This window comes from Vicugna pacos, chromosome 11, assembly GCF_048564905.1.
Source record: "Vicugna pacos chromosome 11, VicPac4, whole genome shotgun sequence".
NCBI classification, from domain to species: domain Eukaryota; kingdom Metazoa; phylum Chordata; class Mammalia; order Artiodactyla; family Camelidae; genus Vicugna; species Vicugna pacos.
This window is the reverse complement of record NC_132997.1, coordinates 25,785,473-25,804,415: the sequence shown is the minus strand read 5'-3', so window position 1 is coordinate 25,804,415 and position 18,943 is coordinate 25,785,473. Positions and strand designations below refer to the sequence as shown.

General features: G+C 48.7%; 1 protein-coding gene across 5 annotated transcripts in view; it reads right to left on the bottom strand.

Moving 5' to 3' along the window:
• SIPA1L2 (signal induced proliferation associated 1 like 2) overlaps positions 1–18,943 on the bottom strand; it is a 194,934-nt gene that overhangs the window by 17,998 nt on the left and 157,993 nt on the right. For 4 of the 5 annotated variants that reach the window (XM_072970953.1, XM_072970957.1, XM_072970954.1 and 1 more), the window contains exons 10-17: positions 18,420–18,677; positions 16,160–16,243; positions 14,614–14,714; positions 14,151–14,254; positions 11,891–12,276; positions 9,023–9,241; positions 5,583–5,736; positions 2,910–3,129 (exon numbers count right to left, since the gene is read on the bottom strand). In XM_072970953.1, the coding sequence (XP_072827054.1) occupies positions 2,910–3,129; positions 5,583–5,736; positions 9,023–9,241; positions 11,891–12,276; positions 14,151–14,254; positions 14,614–14,714; positions 16,160–16,243; positions 18,420–18,677 (1,526 nt within the window). The remainder of the gene's footprint in view (positions 1–2,909; positions 3,130–5,582; positions 5,737–9,022; positions 9,242–11,890; positions 12,277–14,150; positions 14,255–14,613; positions 14,715–16,159; positions 16,244–18,419; positions 18,678–18,943) is intronic. The other variant, XM_072970955.1, reaches the window with a different exon arrangement.

Genomic DNA, 18,943 nt, shown 5'->3' with positions numbered 1-18,943 from the left:
AAGACGGGCTTCCAGCCCTTCCCGGCACCATCATCGCTCCAAATCAGGAATGAGATCCGAGTGAGTCTCCACCAGTGGAAGGTCAGATGTCTGCCAGGAACACTGAGGCTTTAACTTCAGAAGACCCCCTGTGTGTCCTTGCTCCTCCCACAAAGCTATTAAACTGCCCGGTGCTGCACACTCGGGAAGAACTAACCACTCCAAGTTTTAATGTGAAGCTAAGTCTCCTATAAACCAAGGGAAATGCCTGGACGACCCCACATAGCCCTCATTTCTCACTCACAGATGTCTGCTTGGCACGAGCACCCACAGATCAACTCTGGTTTGTTTCCATGTCAGACTCTCACACGACTCAGCAAGTGGGATCGTCTCACAAGGGCCCTGCTGAACCAGCAGAAACCACAGGAGGCAAAGCATGATTGAAATCTGCCTTGAGTACATACAGGAGCCATAACCACACAGGCGAGTGTGGGAGTCAGGGGTCCCAGGGCGTGCGTCCCCGATGGACAACCAAATCCTGGGGCAGGGCAGAGGGAATCAGAAAGTCTAGGGGGGAGACACATTAATTCAAAGTATTTGCAGATCCCTTATTTCCGTTTTGTCATGTTATCCATCAAATCCAGGGAATTTTTTTCTGAGTAGGTTGTGAAGTTTAGAGATTAGAGGAGTCACACTGCCAAATAAGAAGGTTTCACTGGAGAAGAGCAGACAGCAAAGACCATTCTTACTGCTCTTCCTAGAGAAACAAACAACGAAGGCAAGAAAGACAGTTTTTAACCCAGAGAGTGAACAGTATACCTGCCTGTTTCCAACTGTGCCTTTATACTTTGAACATACTAAGAATCAAGGGATACAGCCCTTCAATATGTAAATGGACAAATAAATCGGTACATCCAGACAATGGAATAATAGCCAGCACTGAAAAGAAATGGACTGTCAAGCATGGAGAGACATGGAGGAACATTAAATGCATTTTACTAAGTGAATCACTTAAGAAGCCAATCTGCAAAGGCTACATTGTATGTTGCAACTATACGACATTCTGGAAAAGACAAAACTATGCCGACAGTAAAAGGACCAGTGATTACCAGGGGTTAGGGGGAGGGAGGGATGAACAGGCGAAGTACAGAGGGTTTTTAGGGAAATGAAAATATTCTGTATGATACAATGGCAAACACACATTATGATGCATTTGTCCAAATCCAGAGAATGTACGGCACCAAGAGTGACCCCTAACGTAAACTATGGACTCTGGGTGATAAGGATGTGTCAGTGGCTCTAAGAAACGTAGCACGGTGGTGAGGCATGCTGACCTTGGGGGAGATTGTGCCTGTGTGGGGACAGGGGTCATGTGGGAAATCTGTGTGCTTTCTGCTGAATTCTGGTGTGAACCTAAAATGATCCTAAATAATGTTTATTAAGGAAAAAAAAGTGAAGCTAAAAAACAGAATATACAGTTGACCCTTGAACAACACAGGGGTTAGGGGAACTGACCTCCCCTGCAGGTGAAAAGCTGCATTTAACTTTACAGTTGGCCCCCCTGTATCCAAGGCTCCTCCTATCTGAGGTTCCACACCCCCTGATTCACCAACCGTGGATCATGCAGTACGTACAAGTCGATCCTTGCAGTTCAAACTTGCATTGTGCAAGGGTCAACTGTCTATGTTTCACATGGAAGTAAGTTAGTGCAAGAACGTAAGACCTCTACTAAATGTATATGCCATGGATTTCACAGTCACATCTCAAGCATTTTAAGTGAAAGATGTAACACTGGCAAGAAAATAAAGTTTCACTGGTTCCAGGAAAGCTTTTAAGAGGCCATTAAAGTTACCTATTTACAAAAAAGGAAAACCATTTGGAGAAATATTGGGGTATTAGAATATGCTCGTCTGACCTCTCATACCTTTTTCAAGAGGGAGTATAAAGGTTTCTCCAATTTGGGCAAATGGACTTTTTATAACAGACAGCATATTATGTTACGTAAAGAAAGACATTAAGAATTTTATGAGACTAGGTTCATTTCCAATTATGTTAAACATTAGAAACATTATTAGAACTTTTATTTCATTTAGCCTGGGACTTCTATGTGTATTATGACGTTCAAATTGGTTCTAAAGATAATGCTTTCTAAGATGAAATTAAAAAAAAAAAAACCTGACAGTGAATGTATTTCTGATTAAATTCTCATTCTTCCTGTAGAATAGAAATTAACTATGAACAAAGGAAATACAGCTAACTAATATTGGAAAAAAAATCACCCTTCAACACAGACATGATAATAAAGAACTAATACTATGTAAAAATGAAAGATTTTAGGATGTGAAGGAAAATCTAGAAATTAACTAGTCAGCCCGTGGCCAGGAAATTGGAGAGGACTGGACACAGAGAATCCAAATGACGACCCGAGGACGTGATGCTCCCGCGGGTGACCAGGTGTCCGATACCCACCTGCCACAATCCCCACCACCACGTGTAGAAGGTCGAGAAGAAGCAGACACAGAAGGCTAGAAAACCAGCCTCCCTTCTTGTTCGCGCTGCCCACCGGAAAACCTAACCCCTGCCACCATTTTCTCTTTATAAAATCCAGTTTTAGACACTGTTTTTTTCTTTATGGATGTACTAGGTGAGCTACAGTAGAAGGGTCACAATTTCACTGGATAAAACTGTTTAATATGGGTTTTTCAATTTTCTGCAAAATTGCTGGTAGCGCTTAACTTAAAAAATATCCACTTTGGGGCTTTTACTGCACTTAAGAATTTCTTAAAAAAATGAAAAAAAGAAAAAGAAAGAAAGAAAACAGACCGCCAAATGATACATCATTTAACAAATAAACGCACCCCCCCCAAGCCCCGCTAGGAGACCCTCGGAGGGCCGGCGAGGCAGGCGCTGTGCAGCCCGGGGGTACTTACTCCGCAGGCTCCCCATGCTGGGCGCCGGGTGGGTCCGGGGGGGCAGCGTGCTGTGGTAGGGCGGGGTGGTGCTGAACAGGATGTCGTTGGGCAGGGCCTGGTCCAGGATGGAGCTCCGCGAGCTGCCGAAGGAGGACCCCCTCCGATTGCTGCAGACGCTTTCGTCAGAGAGGGTGCGGTACAGCGAGCGCCGGGGCGACAGGTTCCCGTAGAACGAAAACTAGGGGCGTACACGGGGAGCGGGGGAAGCAGACGTTAGAAAGCCGAGAGCAGGTGGGTCCGGGGCAGGCAGGCAGCGGCAGCCTGAGCTCGGGAGAGCCGGAGCAGGCGTGCTGCTCACCCAGGCAAATGCACTTCTTGGGCTCCCTGCACTGACTGGACTTGAATGTCTTCCCCTGGCACTGCGTGACATGTGACCGTGAATTACACATGCACAGCTTTATTAATTCTGAAATGTTAAGTGGAACTCCTGTAACCTTGGCGCAGTGGCGGCTTCTGGAAATATAAAAGGTTGCTCTTTCAGGCAACAGTTATTCAAAACTACACCCAGTGTGGACTTGATTCTCATTTGAAATAACTGCATTTTAATATTAGGTAATTTCTCTACCAATCAACTACATGTGAGGTTTGAGCTAATTGAGGTAATAGTTAATAATAATAATAATAATAGTAATAATTTTGAGCAATGCAGCTTTCTAGGCAGTATGAGTGGGTTCAAGAAAGACAGGGTCAGTCCAGCCAAATCTTACTGTCTACATACTTCAAAGTATCGCTCACAAAAGCCTATCACAGTTGAAAATTGAGTTATAGTAATCTATCTTAACCAGATTTAAAGAAACCATGAAAATTATTGTGTGGTCAATCCCAGACGGGAGGGAAAAGCCTCAATGAAGAAGCAAGTGGTCAAAAACTCAAGAAAAATTAAATGAAATCTGAATTTCCAACTCCTTCTTCTAGAAGTCCTGAACTGCATTCCTTTCACATAAATAATAGTAAAAGCCAGAATGTTTGCATCAGGCAAATATAGAAATGGCTATTTACTCCTGCGAATGCAGCCCGAAGGCTAAAAATATGTCTATTGTATGAGTTCCTTCCATTCTGTCATCTGTCCAACTGATGAATGGGGCCCAGAGCGTGTGCAAACTACAAAGTTAAGTTTACACTCTGAAAAGAAGGCGATTTGTCTTAGAAGAAAAATAAAAAAGTCCAGGAGAAGTTCCTTCCTATTAAAAGAAAAGCTATTTGAACTTTTTGTAAAACCGTCTGCATCCAGGCTTACACAGTACCATCTACATGATTTGATACAAGTTTGAAAAAAAAAAAAAGGCTCATTCTGACTGAGTTCTTCTGGGATTCCCTCGTCACACACGACCAGCAGGCTCTCCAGAACAGGATTACAAGCCCATTAGATTAAAGCAGCTTTGAGGTAGCATCTAATCAGAGTGTTATTCTAAGAACACAATCAGGTCCATAGCAGGTCCACTGCTTTGCTACAGGGAAGACAAGCACAAAGACTTGAGTTTGCCCCGATCACAGTCAGTATGACAACACCTGACTTTTTTCTTTCCTTTTTGTTTGGACAAGAGGGCGCTGAGTTAGCAGGGAGAACGTCTGTGTTCCACAGCCGACCTGGCCACCAAATATTTACGTGAACTTCGCCTTTCACCATTTGGGGCCTTAGTTACTTGCAAAAAGAGGAGAGACTGGGCTAGCTGACCTGTAAGTCCCTCTTCATACTTTCCGTTACATAACAAAGTGGTTTAAGAGACTGCAATAAAAATAAAATAGATAAACAACAAGGACCTACTGTATAGCCCAGGGAACTATATGCAGTTTCTTATAATAAGCTTTGATAAAAAAAATCTGAAAATATGTGTGTGTGTGTGTGTGTGTATATGTATAACTGAATCACTTTGCTGTACACCTGAAACTAACATTGCAAATCAAGTATACATCAATAAAAAATAAAATAAGAGACTGTAATAATAAATAATAACACTAAAACTAGTAAGGACGGTAAGTAATCGACCAGAAGCAAGGGACGGCACCGTCGTGATGAAGGTGTGACCCTGACCCCGTGAGGTTTGCGCGCCTGGTGTGTGGAACCTCCCTCGTGAGTGAGGACAGATTTACACAGCACGGTGCAAGTTCCATCCTATCTACAACACCCGGCAGGCAGCAGAGGCTCTAACTCTAGCCTGTTTCTGGAGCGGGACTACATCTAAGTGGGGTGGCTTGCAGAACGCTATCCTCGGGAGAATTCTGGAGCAAGAGTCAGGTGGTGTGAATTTTCGCAGCTGCTGTTCCCAGTCACCTGTTCAGTCCAGGTACTGTGCGAGGCTGTTTCCTATCTTCGCTAGAACCCTACAGAGTGCACGTATCACTGCCTCCTTTTTTCAGAGGATGGCACTGGGCCAAGAGGTTAAGTCATGTGCACAAGATCACGCCGTTGACTGAGGCCAGGCCCGCCTGACTCGAGCTCTTGCCGTCCATCTAGAAAGCTGTTCTTTCTGACCTCACTTCACTCCCTGGCGGAGTAACAGTGAGAATGGCCAACCAGGCACGGAGCCGTCGGCAGGATCAGGAGAGATACCACAGGTGGGAGAATTCCGGAAGCCCTCTCACCCCTTTAGGCTTTTCCGGCAACTTGCAAACCCCGGCAGAGTGGCTAACCTTTCTTCTCCCCTCCTCCGCTAAGGGGCTGTCCGGGAGCATCAATTTCAGGAAGTCCTCCTTCGACAGAACGTGCTGGGTTTCCGGGACGGCGTCTCCCACCACCGCCTGCGGCTGCACCGCGGGGGACAGGAGCCCCAGCTCCCCGAACAGCCTGTGGAGACAAACCAGACGGGAAATTGGGACGAGTAAGGTGCCTGTAGCCTGGAGAATTAAAATCCAGTAACCAGTTCCAGCGACCACCTAGACAGACACACGGCTCTTCAGCATTTAATGGTGTACTTTTCCTCTGCTTGCTCCAGACCCCTGGGCCACTTTACATTTGTGAAACGAGCTCGTCTGCAAAGTTAAAATCAGATCCCGCAAGCTCCGGGTGAGAAAAAATACAGCCAACTTTAAAAAGTAAGGCTGCGTTTCCCCTTTCCTAATCTGTGTCAGAAAACGCAGTTTCAATAATTCATCAGAGAGGATCCTGTGTTCTTTGAAGGAACGCTGTGTGTCAGGAACTTAAAAGAGCCTTTCTCTTACGGCTGGACCACCGCGCCCCCCACCACCACCCCAGCAATACGGAGGGATGGACCCCAGGGAGCCAGACGGTTAAGAGGAATCGATCCGGGGGCGCACCAAGCATTTTTATTATCAGCAATCTTGCAAAGCGGGCGGGTAAGTGAAGCATCTGCACCCCTTAATTACCAATAAATAAAAATGTATTTATGGACAACCAGAGACCGTCTGGCTGAATTATTCTTTTCAGCTCTTTTCAGGGGAGAAAACTGGGGAGTCATTTTCAGATGGTTTTGTCTGCATGTGCAATCCGAGGTCCGGAACATTCCTGAAGACACGGTGGGTGGAGAACCAGGGGCTGCACTGTCAGCAGAAGTGGACGGTCTTTGCCACACGAACCAGAAACATGATGCTGCAGGAGTCCCCGGCCCAGGGTGCAGACCAGAGGATGACCTGTGTGTGACTGTCCCGTGTCACCGAGATGGCCCTATGTCAAGTGCAAGGCTATTCTGTCATAGTGAGACGGCCCATGGGGAAATGATTGGGACACGACACTCACACAGACAAGCTCCAGACTGAGAAGGATTTATCCTTCGCTACGGCTCATGCTTTGTTCCTGCCGTAGGTCAGGTCTCCTGCACAGCCCAGCCACGCCAGCAACATGGACGCAGCAACTGGGGAGGAAGCTTTGAAAACGTTTACACGTGACTGAAGATCTGAGTGGCTGGTAGGACGGCAGGACATGCAAATGGGTGCTAAGGAAGAACCCGAGACCTGAAGGGGTTGGGAGGGTTGGGCAAAAGCCAGGTGGGAAAACCAACCATGGATGTTTTGGGACAAGGAAGGTCAGGAAGGGCCTGCTGTGGGTCCTGAGATCTGGGGTTAGGAGGGCTCAAGGGTTCCAGGCCCTACGTGCTTTGGGAAAGATGTGTGGGGGGGAACAAACCAAATCAAACCCAGGTCTCATCAGTAGCTGCTTGGATAAAAAGATAATACCTAGAAATGCTAAGACATGTGCTCGTCCAGTTCCCTATGTGTTTGAATAAATATTGTCAGCCTTTTCTGCTAACTTAGTGATTTTATTAAAATCGCCAAATGTCAGTAAGGATGCTCTGAGGGTCTACTCTGTGCCAGTCATGAGGGAGTACAGAGGTGAGCAGGATGTGGTACTCTCGGAGGACCCTGGTCTGGGGGGTGTGTGTGTGCATGCATGTGTAAGTGCAAGCATGAACAAGAGAGTGGGAAGTCACTGTGTGCAAAGTGTTGGGACAGAGGTGTAAAGAAGGGCCCAGCTTGGGAGAATGCTGGCCCAGACAGCCGGGAACAGCATTTAGGCAGAGGGAACCACATGAACGCAGGCACAGAGGCCTGAGACAGAACCACCCACTGGGGCAGTAAAAACAGAGCTGGTTGGAAGGAAGTTGAGAGGTCGGGGTGGGTGAGCTAGGGCGTGGAAGCAGGTAAGGGACAAATCAGGAAGGATTACATATGCTGTGCTGAGCAGTTTGCCTGAAAATACTAGAGTTTAACAAGATTATAAATAGAGAAGAAGGGAGGTGGGGAGGGTATAGCTCAGTGGTAGAGCACGTGCTTAGCATGCATGAGGTCTTAGGTTCAATCCACAGTCCCTCCATTAAAAATAAACAAATAAATAAATAAACCTAATTACGCCCCCAAAAGTCAGTGTCACTAAACCAGCATTAAAATGCACAAATGCTGGGGGCTCTCTGGTGACAAGTATCCACGTGAGCTCCTTCCCCCTTTCCGAGGTCTTCGAGGGAGCCCTGACCCGAAGCACAGCCTTACACTGATGTGCGAAGCACTTCTACAAATAACTCATGGACGTAGGGGCTCAGGGTGGACCTGTAGTGAAGCACTGAGAAGACGCGATCACACAGAAATACCAACGTGATTGCGAGAACACGCGCGTTTACGATCAAAAACGTCTAGTGATCTCAATAAAATTCCTCTCAATGATTCGTTTGCAATCATCAGCAAGATGGTTTTATTTATTTTTTAACAGACAAGTTCCATGTTCAATTTCAGCACCAAAATTGTTTTTAATTTAGGAGACAGCGTTCTGTCAGACATATTTAAGAAGTGGGGTCATTTCTTTAAGGGAAAAAAGTGATACTAGTTCACGGGCTAAGTTAAAATCTCAAAGAGCTCTCTGAAAGCCCCGGCAGCCCCCGTGTCCCCCGACATCTGACGATGCTATCGACACATGCAGTTGCAGCAAAACACAGACGACCTCCTACTTTAGTGCACGTGAGGGTTTTTTAACGGCTGTCCTTCCAGAAAGTAAGCGAATCCCCAGCTGCACAGCCCTGCCCAGCCTTGCTCTGCGTCCCTGAAATGTGATCTTTACTTGTCTCTTCAAAGAGACGTCCGCAGAGTTTTAACGCACGTTACAGAATAAGTTATCAGTGTTTTCACCCCTTTCTTTTTTCCTCCCCTCTTCCTGCCCCTCACAAAACCTGACCCCTGAAAGGGAAATCAAGTCATGTTAAAATTAGGTAAAACACTTTTTCTTTCATGATGTCACGTACACAGCAACTTTAGGAAACACACACACACACACACATACACAAACAGGCTCTGTGGGAATTAAGACTATTCTGGACCTCATTTACTTACAGAATCTACACTCCTGCCATCAATAGCACGTTGCTGTGACTTTTCCATTGCACACAGCTTTCCAAATACAAAAACAAGGAGAAACAGTGATGTCTTTCAGTCTTACATGAAAACATCAAGGAAAGAGAAAACGTTTAAAGAGAAAGATACAAGCCAATCTTTAAAGAGTTTTACAAAGCTGTTTCTAGAGTATTCTTTTGGAGAACATCGATTTCTGCTTGGGGGAAAAATACATCTGCTGAACCAGCGCCCCAGATGCCCAGGGCCGCCGCGAGGGGAGCCGCCCGCCGCCGCCTTACCCGGGACACTCGGCCACTCCCGGCTCGTCGGGCGGAGGGCTGCCTTCCGACTTCTTCCAGCCGATGACATACTTGTTCAGCGCCCCTTGCCTGTGGTAGGGCTTGGACCCAGGGATTTGCTGACCGCTGCTGTGCGACACGATGTAGACTTTGGACGTATCCAGAGAGCCGCTAGTTTTAGAACAGTGAGCAGAAGGGCTTCCTGAGTGGTGGGAACCACTGGGGAGAAAGAGAGACAGAAGCTGAAGGCAGGACAATCAGATCCCAGCCGCGTTGGCCGGTGGCCCGACTCAGCTGCGGCGCTGGACTCCTGGCCCGCTCCGTGAGCAAAATCGGGCAGAGAGAGGCCGAGAGGCTATCTTTGTGCTGCGAGCCTTCTTAGAAGGCCCCACTCCCCATAGGCCGAAGGTGTTCATGTGCAAGTTGTATGCCTGTGGCCAGAAGGATGTTAAAAAACATGGCCAGGGGAGATCTAATAGAAAATTGGGATCCGACTCCAACTGATGCCACAAAAGAAAAGAAACTCAAATGGTGAAGAAACACAAGAGAGGGAACTCAACCTCAGCCGTCACCAGGGAGATGACAGTGCAAACTAGAGCACACTATCCTGGCATGCTCACCAGACGGGCCAAGATGGGAGCATGTGACGCTGGACGGCCAGCATCTGGGGCAATGGGTCCTCCTCCTGCTGCTGAGGGTGAAAGTGTGCACAGCAGTTTGGAAAACCGTCTGGGCATGACCTGTAAAGGTGTGCGCTCGCCCGGCACAAGACCCAGCGATTCCACTCCTAAGCATACGCCCCAGATAAACCCCCGCAAGGGGACAGCTGGAAACAGACAGCGACACGGACAGGAGCGCTGATCCTAACAGCTCTCCGGAGCTGGCACCCTGAGTCATCAGCAGTGGAATGATGGCCAATTAATAAAAGCGGTAAAATTATAATTAAAAAGGAAACTCTAGGAATGAATGAGCTGAGGCCACAGACAACTGGGGTGAACTTCACAAACCTCCTGTGGACAAAGTCACACAGGATGCGTCAGGCGTGACTGCGTTTTCTAAGAGTTCATAAACAGGTGAAAACGAACAGTATAAATGTATGTTTGGGAACGTATAAATCAGCATGCAAGCTGCAGAGAAAAGGGAGGGGACGGTTATCACGAACGCCAACGGTTATCAGTGGCCACCTGGAGGGAGAAGAGAAGGCTTGTGATTGGACAGGACACAGGGGGCCTCTGCCACCACAGTGCTTCATCCAGTACAGTCATACGGCTGCTCGTTGTATTACCATGTGACACAAAATAACATGTAAAAGACAGAATCCCTAAAAACAGCAGAAATCTTAAAAGTCAGTGGTTCGGCTAAGACCGGAAGGACTTACAGCCCCGCCTGTGCAGGGGTTTACTGGGGTGTACGCTTAGGAGCGGAATTGCTGTATGACCATCCCCGGAAATATAAAAACCTGAAGATTTTTTTTTAATTCGGGAAAACCAACAATACAATGTTTTATGAAAAATGAGTCAAAATAGAGACCAGGAACTACTTTACAAGTACTTAAAGTTTCAAATACTTCGATGACAGGTCTAATGGCAGAGTTTCGGAAGGCAGGTAGGCGGCACTGTCAGCCAGCCCGACGCGCAGGTGTGGCCCGGGGCTCTGGCCCGATGCCAGCTCCGCCCTTGGCCCTGGGAGGCCCCGGGCGAGTTCACTAATCTCAGTCTTCTCATCGTGGACGTGGATGTAACACTCTCCACCTCTGGAGGGTTGCTCTGAAGGTTATCTGAGTTACTACCCGTGAAGCACTAAGAACAGGGCCTGATACAAGTTAAGCATTATTCACACGTAGTTAATGTTTTTTTAAGTGATGTATGAAAGAATCAGTCACAAGTTGTTGCTACTGAAAGAGTTTATGACAGGGTTGCTTGGGCGATAAGCTCCTTGGAATCTAATCTTGTTCTGAAATCTCTGATTAGCATGTACCCTGATTGAAAACCCTATTATAAAGGAAGTAATTCAGTGGAGGAAGCAAATAAAAAAAGCCTAAAATTACGAATGATATTAACAATGGACTTTTTACAGATTCCAGAGGAAACGAGGAAACACAGTAAACTAGCTCATCTCTGGGTCTTTGCATGTTGCAGACACTGTATTTGAAAAATTAAACAACAAAATAAAACAAAACACCTTATCTGTCTACCTCCCCTGAACCACGTGGTTGCTGGCAGTGGGTCTGGTGTCCCTGAGTGCGACTGAGGTTGCTCCCACTTTGGGGTTGAGGACTGGGCCCTGGGGAAGGTGTTTTAATGTCACATGTTAAACATCTACAATTAGAACATAATTCCTTTCAATTTAGCTAGACTTAATTTTTTTTAAAAAACGGACTGTCCGTCTGAACACACCTGCCTTGTCAGACATAGTCCTCGAAGGGGCCCGTGGAACAGGGGAGGACCGGGCTCGGGCCTGTGCCTTCATCACTGGGCGTCACACAGACGACACAGCGGCCACCCCGTGTTACCATTCACTGTCACCTGAGCACCGTCTAGGTTGCCACCGCCTCTCCTAAAAACTTCGAGACTTTGAGACGACAGACTGGACTGGGAGAGAGATGAGAGGCCTGACGGGAGCAATCAGCATCTCTGTTGAGTGTTCTCTCAGATTTAAAGAGAAAGGAAGTGGCTATCACCGACAAGGGACTTCTTACTGTGCAAATTTCAGATCAGACTTTGGAAACAAGCATCTCCTCTGAAGTCAGATGGCCTGGCGGCTGGCGGCGTGATCTCAGGGGCATTCGCTCCCACCCCAGCACGGGTGGCGCCCAGGGGCCCGGGTACCCCACGCGGGTGCTGGCCAGCGGCGCAGGGAGGCCCTTACCTGGAATGGGAGGAGATCTCGCTGAGGTCCCCCATGCTGCCGTCGGCAGCACCGCCGGTAGAGACAGGCGCGTAGCCGTGGACCGCGTACATCTTGGCCTGCTCGTCCTCGGGCCCCGGGATGCCGGTGGCGTCAGCCCACTGCTCTGCCCGGCCGTGGACCAGGGCCCTGCCGCCCGCCAGGTGCAGGGGGCCGAGGACGGCGGCGGGCACGCACGGGGCCGTGTCAATGCCGCTGTCCGTGGAGGCCCCCTTGATGTAGGTCAGCCCCAGCAACTCGGGGTCCATCAGGTCCCCAGACCCAAAGTGCTTGTCATCGCTGTTGCTGGAGGTGTTACTGGAGAGCGTGTTGCTGCTGGAGTGGCTGGAGCAGCTCTTATCTCCAATCTGGAGAAGGAGAAACGGGAAGGCTTCAAACAGACCCCGTACTTTGCTTCCGTATGAAGGTGCTGATTGTCACCCAGACTCACAAAGTTATAAACCAGAGGACTTCACCCAAACCCTTTCTACTCACACTTCCATGTAAGGCAATGCAAGCATTTACTTAAAAAAAAATCCTGGTTTTAGGGGGAGGGTATAGCTCAAGTGGTAGAGCACATGTTTGGCGTGTCTGAGGTCCTGGGTTCAATCCCCAGTCCCTTCTACAAGAATAAATGAATAAACCTAATTACCTCCTCCACCAAAAAAAAAAAAAAAAAAAAAACGTAAATAAAACAAAAAACTTGGAACACATTTAAAAAAAGCTTGGTTTTATGTAAGAGTCCCTGAATCATGATTCCTCCCACAATTCAAGTTAAAGGGGTATCTTTTTAAGTCTTTGCTCAACTCTCTGTACGTGATGCACAAAACTCCTGCCACGGTGTCACCAACCAGGAAGCAATTAATGGAGGTTACAGAAGCTGGGAAAGCATGTGGGAAATTAACAGAAAAGGGAGGGCAGCCTTTTGTCCAGAAAATGCTCCTATGATGAATGACAGTGTCAGTCCTGGGTTTGGGGCAGAGACTCGGGTTGGGATCACAGTGGTGGGACTTTGGTCAGTCACTCAGCCCCGCTCTGTGCTTATGACATGGAGCCCAGTGATTAACGTGTGGACCCAATGAGCTATTATGTACAGAAGGACACTGCAGCCACAAAGCACAGTGTATGCACGAGCCGTCTCTCCAAGAGCCCAAGTCAGTGCAGCCCCGGGGCTGATGAGAGGGGGCGCTCTTGAGAGTAAACGGGACGGCTCTGATGTCCCTGGGAGACAGAGCCGAGAGAACGGGGCAAAAGTCCGTGTCTGATGTGCCTGCATAGACACGGCCCCTCTGCTCAGCCTGGGGAGACTAACAAGACCTGAACCATCAGTAAAGGGCTGTGACGTCGTGAGAGCCGGTCCAGCCCTGATCTGTTTTCCAGTGGTTTGGCCTTTCCTTCCTTCCTTCCATCTTACTGGATCCCTAAGCAAGCCCCCCTGCCCTTTGGATCACACATCCATCTTCTCAAGTTCACTCCCACCCCCAGCCTCCCTGTGCAAGTGGAATCAATTAGTGACATGAGGCCGGCGGGGTCGGGACACGGTGAAGAGAGGGACGCCACACGTGTTCGCCTGGAACGCTCAGCTGTAAAGCTCGCCGGCCACACGCGGAGGAGGAGAGGAACAACTCGGGTCAGGAGCTTATAAAACGCCTGCAAATTCTGAAAAACAAGCTACTTTATAATGTTGGCTTTACTGGCCAACTGCAATTCCCGTTTTCACATTTAACCAGAAAGTAAGTTTCACTGAGCTACCATCACCCACACGGCTGGCTCACCCTATAGGGTTTTCGCAAAATGTGAATCAAACCACTTGGGTGTCGTGTGGATCCTGCTGTGTGTTAGTATCAGCCGTGGCTGTTACTAATCAGGCATCGTCTGCAGCTGCACATGGAGTGGCCAGTTCCAGGCGGGGTATCTCTGACCAGACACCCCACTTCTCAGTTTCCGCTGCTGTGTTATGTCCACAGGTGGATAATAGTTAACAGATTAAAAACATCAAGGATCAAAGGCCGAGGCTACAATCTTGCCTGTGCCAAGTAATCTACTGTAGGACCTTTCTTTGAGGTTCTTTACAAATCAAGGAGAAAAAAAATACTTAACTTTTTTGTTCAGTTATTTTTTTTCTTACTTCACCCAAGAGCCTTGTGCTTTAAATGACACACCCCTGAGAAGCCCTGGCAACAGCGCTAATAAACTGGTCAGAACGGCTGAATGAGCATTTGTTTTTGGTGAAAGGACTTACATGAGAAAGCTTATTGGGGGAGTCTTTGCAGCCTCCGTCTTTCTGCAGGGCTCTTTCTTTATAGGAACTCAGGACTTTGGAGGATGGGCCATGCCACTTGGTTTCTGCCACACAAAGAGAGGAGACTTGAGTATCTCACTCTGAGTGTTAACAAAAGAGCAAAGAAATGCAGGAAACCAAAGGAGGGTTGGGTGAAAGCGAACAGGACTGTGGTTCCAGGACCTTTTGGTCTTAACAACAGGTATGTCCCAAGAGCAGGCAGAACCACCACCATGAAGTTAACACTCCAATTCCCAGGCACTGAAACCACAGCCAGTGTGACCACGTCCCCAGTGATGCTGGGAGGTCCAGGGCCCACCCAGGTGGGTGGCTCAAAGGCGCTCGGCAGACACGCGCCGAGTGAGTGGAGGAGTAAATGAGCGATGGGAGGTGGGGCAGGAGGGAGGGGCGAGGTCCTTCTTACCCAGGTGTCTGCTTCCTTCCAGGGTGTCTTCCCGCTCCCTGGCCCCTTCACATTCCAGAGGCCCGGAGCCCTGGTGCTCGAGCAGCAGGGGAGACTGGCACCTGGAAAGGAAACAGAGCTGAGCCCTGCCTTGCCCGCCCTGCCAGTGTCCCCGTGTGCACCGGTCCCCAGAGGGACAGGCCCAGGACCTGTGATCAGAGGCTGTGTCCTGGCAGATGGAGGTGGGTCTGTTGGCTCAGCCCTGCCGGAGAGGCTTAGAGCATCTGGAACTGGGGGCTCTGATCTCACCCCTGGGTCAACAGAGGCACTGGGCTGGCGCCATTTACAGATAAAGAAGGCGGCTGCCAGGAGGTGGAAGGGCTGTCTGGGGTCAGACGGCTCGTCCCTGACAGGCTGAGGGCGGGCTCCCTGCTCTTGCCGTTGCTGGTTTTCTTCTGCCGAGAACACGTGCACCATTAAATACATCTTTATATCAAAGTTGTTAAGGGAAGAAAATCAGATTGATCAGCTCTAGACTACACCCAAGTGGACTTTGTTTCGTGAAAACTCCAGCTATGACAATATACTCCTCCCTGAGAAACTGCAGAAGATTTATTCGCATCACCAAGAGGTCCTTACTTACAGAATCCCAGTTCCAGATCCTGGTTGGCAGAAAAAGCCAGACATGATTTTTCCATGGATATAAAAAAAGCTCCCCTCTACTTTGAAAACGCAATGACACTGAGAAAAACGTCTTTATGTACAACTTTTAAGAACCCCACGTCTGGAGGGGGAGGGTACTTCTTAGCCCAAACCAGAGGGAAGGAGGGTCCCAGGCAAAGTCCTCCTCGGCTGACCTGGCCCTTCCCTCGTCTACATCAGGGCAGCCAGCTCCTTCGAGGGGCAGACGTGAGACTCAGCTGCAACGACACACCAACACTGCTGCCAGGAGAGAGCAGGACTCCACTGCCAGGGCCCTCCTCCCCGGAGCGCAGGTGCGTTTCCCCTCAGCTACCATATCCATCAATTCTGCGCCCCCCGTTCGCAGGCATCCTCAGGCGCAGCCTGACGCACCAGCTCCCGGACACACACGGACTGGCCCACCCAGTGTGGGGGGCAAGCGTCCACTCTTCTCTAACAAGAGGCCAAGAAAACGTGTCGATGCTAAACCCGCCTTCTCCGATTCTGAGCTGGGTTTTGGAGAAAAAGCGCTTTCAAGGGAGGCTGTGAATTTATTCTCTGTCAGCAGTTTAAATGAAAGGGAACCTCTCAAGGGCCACCGCCCCCAGATCCCCAGATCCTTAATTTTCACATACTCAGAAAGACTCTCCTTTATTAAAAAGAGAGAAAGAAAACAGACAAGCTCAGAATATAGACAAATGAGGGCTAGCTCACTAGAAATGATGAGCTGTCCAGCCTGCACAAGCAGTTTACCAAAGACCTGTCTGCAAGTTTCTGTCCCCTCCATGGCTTTGTGTTCAGCAGGTGCACAGTAAGTGCTTCTGAATGAGCCCCAGAGATAAGCCCCCCTGCCCAGGGGCCCCAGACGGGTAAAACTGAGCCGTACCCGTCATAGCCAACTTGCGGTCTCCAGGGTCCGCTCCCGCCGGGTCCCGGGTCGCTGGAGGAGGACTGGTTGCTGGGCGAACTTCTGAAATGTTGACCAGAATCATTAACAGGGCGCTGAGGGATCTGGGGGGTGTCAGCATCTCGGCCTGGCTTGTTTTATAAATGAATTCATTTTCACAATGACAAAGGAAAGGGAGAAACACACACTGCAATGTGAAATGGAATAAATCCTGAACAAATAAACGAAGGATGGGCGAGGCCATGAGATTTCAGGTGGTTTATGGTTGGTGATTTATTACACGAAAGAGACGTGGCAGGAGCAAGGCCACACCGTCTAAAGATTTAAAGTGCAGACGCTGAATCAAGTGAAACAGGAGGAACAGCAGTAGAACCCTCCCAAAATACAGAATTATGGGAATATCGCTACTACGTGTTCTGTGAAACTGAACGCAAGGCACGTTTTGGTTCTATATTTAAAACGGATGCAGAAAGAAAACTCTAAATTTGGCAAAGCATTTATTTTCACACATCTATGGAATGCAAGCCGACTTATTTCAGACACACAGACACAAGGAACGCTCGTGAGAACTCGCTTGATGCAGACGTGCTTGCCAAGTTTCCCTTCTGCCATCAGAACCCGTCGCTACAACTTGCTAAATTCTCCACTTGTAAGGGAGGTTCTGAGGACCCCTTTCCTTCCTGATGTCACTCCTATCACCTGGGCTACTGACTGTAGGCATTTCTCTGAATATGGGAAGCTGATAAACTCATCAGACCTTTGATAAAGGAGACGCAGAGTCAAGATGCTTTAATGTCAAATTACAGGGAGGGTGTAGCTCAAATGGTAGAGTGCGTGCTTAGCATGCACGAGCTCCTAGGGCCAATCCTCCGTACCTCCATTAAATAAATGAATGGATGGATGATGAATGAATGAATGAATGAATAAACCTAATTACCCCACCAAAATAAAAAAGCTTAATTAAAATAAAGATGATTTAATGCCAAATTAAAGTAACACCACTCCTGTGCTCATTCTAAGAATAAACTGGAGCAGAGGAAGACTACATGTTTTAATCTCATTAACTAATTATTAACACCTATATAGGCTTCCTATAATGCAAGGACAGTTCTAAGCAGTTGACACCTGTTGATTGACGCAGCCTTCAAAATGCCCTGTGGAGGTCTCTTTTACTGCCAGGTTTATTTTTCAGATGAGAACACTGGAGGCCAGGGAGTTTCAGATTAGCCGACACAAACTACTATATATAAAAGAGATAAACGACAAGGTCCTGCAAGGAACCTGTAATGAAAAAGAATCTGAAAACCAATACATGTATGTACACATATGACTGAAACATGATGCTGTACACCAGATGTTGATGCTACATTGTAAACTGACTCTGCTTCAATAAAAATTAAAAAAAAAGAAAAGAAAATTGGAGGCTGAGAGAGGGCTAGTAACAGGACAAGGTGACACCTGCTGACAATCAACGTGTGATCTAGACCAGAGCCTGACCAGACACTCTGAGGAAACTCACGGTGTCTGTACGGCCTGTAAGTTACGTTAAAGCTAACACAGCAGGAGTATAAGTCAACAACAACAACGCGACAAATTTACTGTTCTGTTCACTGAAAACTACCTGTGCCAATGACTCAGCCCCCAAATTCCCACCACTTCTCACACTAGTGGACTTAGGTTTTATTTTTATTATATTTTTTGGGGATTGAGCTTTGAGTGCATTCTCTCAGGGGGAAAACTGTTTAATTTTAAAGGCAACTGACTTTGCTTAAAATCAGAGAGAGAAGCAAAGAAATGCTAATGCTCTTGGGACCTCTTACTACCGAGAGGAGCATGTGAGGAGCTAATCACGGATTTTGCAATTTTGTTTGATTTATCCTCAGAAGTGTTTACATTTGCCTAGAGACTCCTGCAGGATGGTTTGTGGGGTCTCTTTCCCATGATGGTTTGGAGAGCGAGTTGGCAGGAGGGTGGCGGTGGAGAGGGACAGCCGCGGCCCTGGGGGGCGGAGTCCGTGGGGAGGACCTGCCATCAGCCATCAGCACCCTCGCTGGGCCAGGAGAGGGGCAGACCCCAGGCACCGCAGCATCGGGGGTCTCTGTCCAGCCGCCCTGCCTGCCAGGTTGGTCAGAACAAGCTAACTAAGAAATGACGAGGGCCATCAAGGTGCCCCCAACGATCTGAAGTTCTCACTGCAGTTTCCCCAGGGCAGTCCCTGAGCAACCGGCACCAGCGTTACCTCGTGCCATCAGGCAGCTTCCGGTCGAAGGAGGTGCTGCGGGGGATGGCGGCCTGGTTCTGCGGGAGCAGCGGCTGGCACTGCAGCCGGTCGGGCGTGCCGGGGACCGGGGAGGCCCTGGGCAGCGGCTGCAGGGCGGGCGTGGGCACCCGGTGCCACGTGGTGTTCCTCCGGAAGGGGGTCTTGTACTCGCAGGGAGCGCCCTCGCTGTCGAGTTTGTACTCCACCATGGGGATCCGGCAGAGCTCCGAACACCCTCTGTTGGGCCGAGAGGAGATGGTGAGAAGGGATGCTCGGCGCCGAGGCGGCGCCGAGGCAGCATCACGGCCCACAGACCCTGATGCACAGCCGTCTACCCTGAGGCACAGCCCTGGTGACCCTGTCTATTCAGTACCCAGCCTGGGTCAGAAGGGTCCAGTCATGCGTGTGGCTTCTGGTTAACCAACAGATACCACACTCAGGTATCACACCCATACGCTCTGTCTCTGTATGTAGCTTGCCAGCTTCTTGGACAGACCCAGATA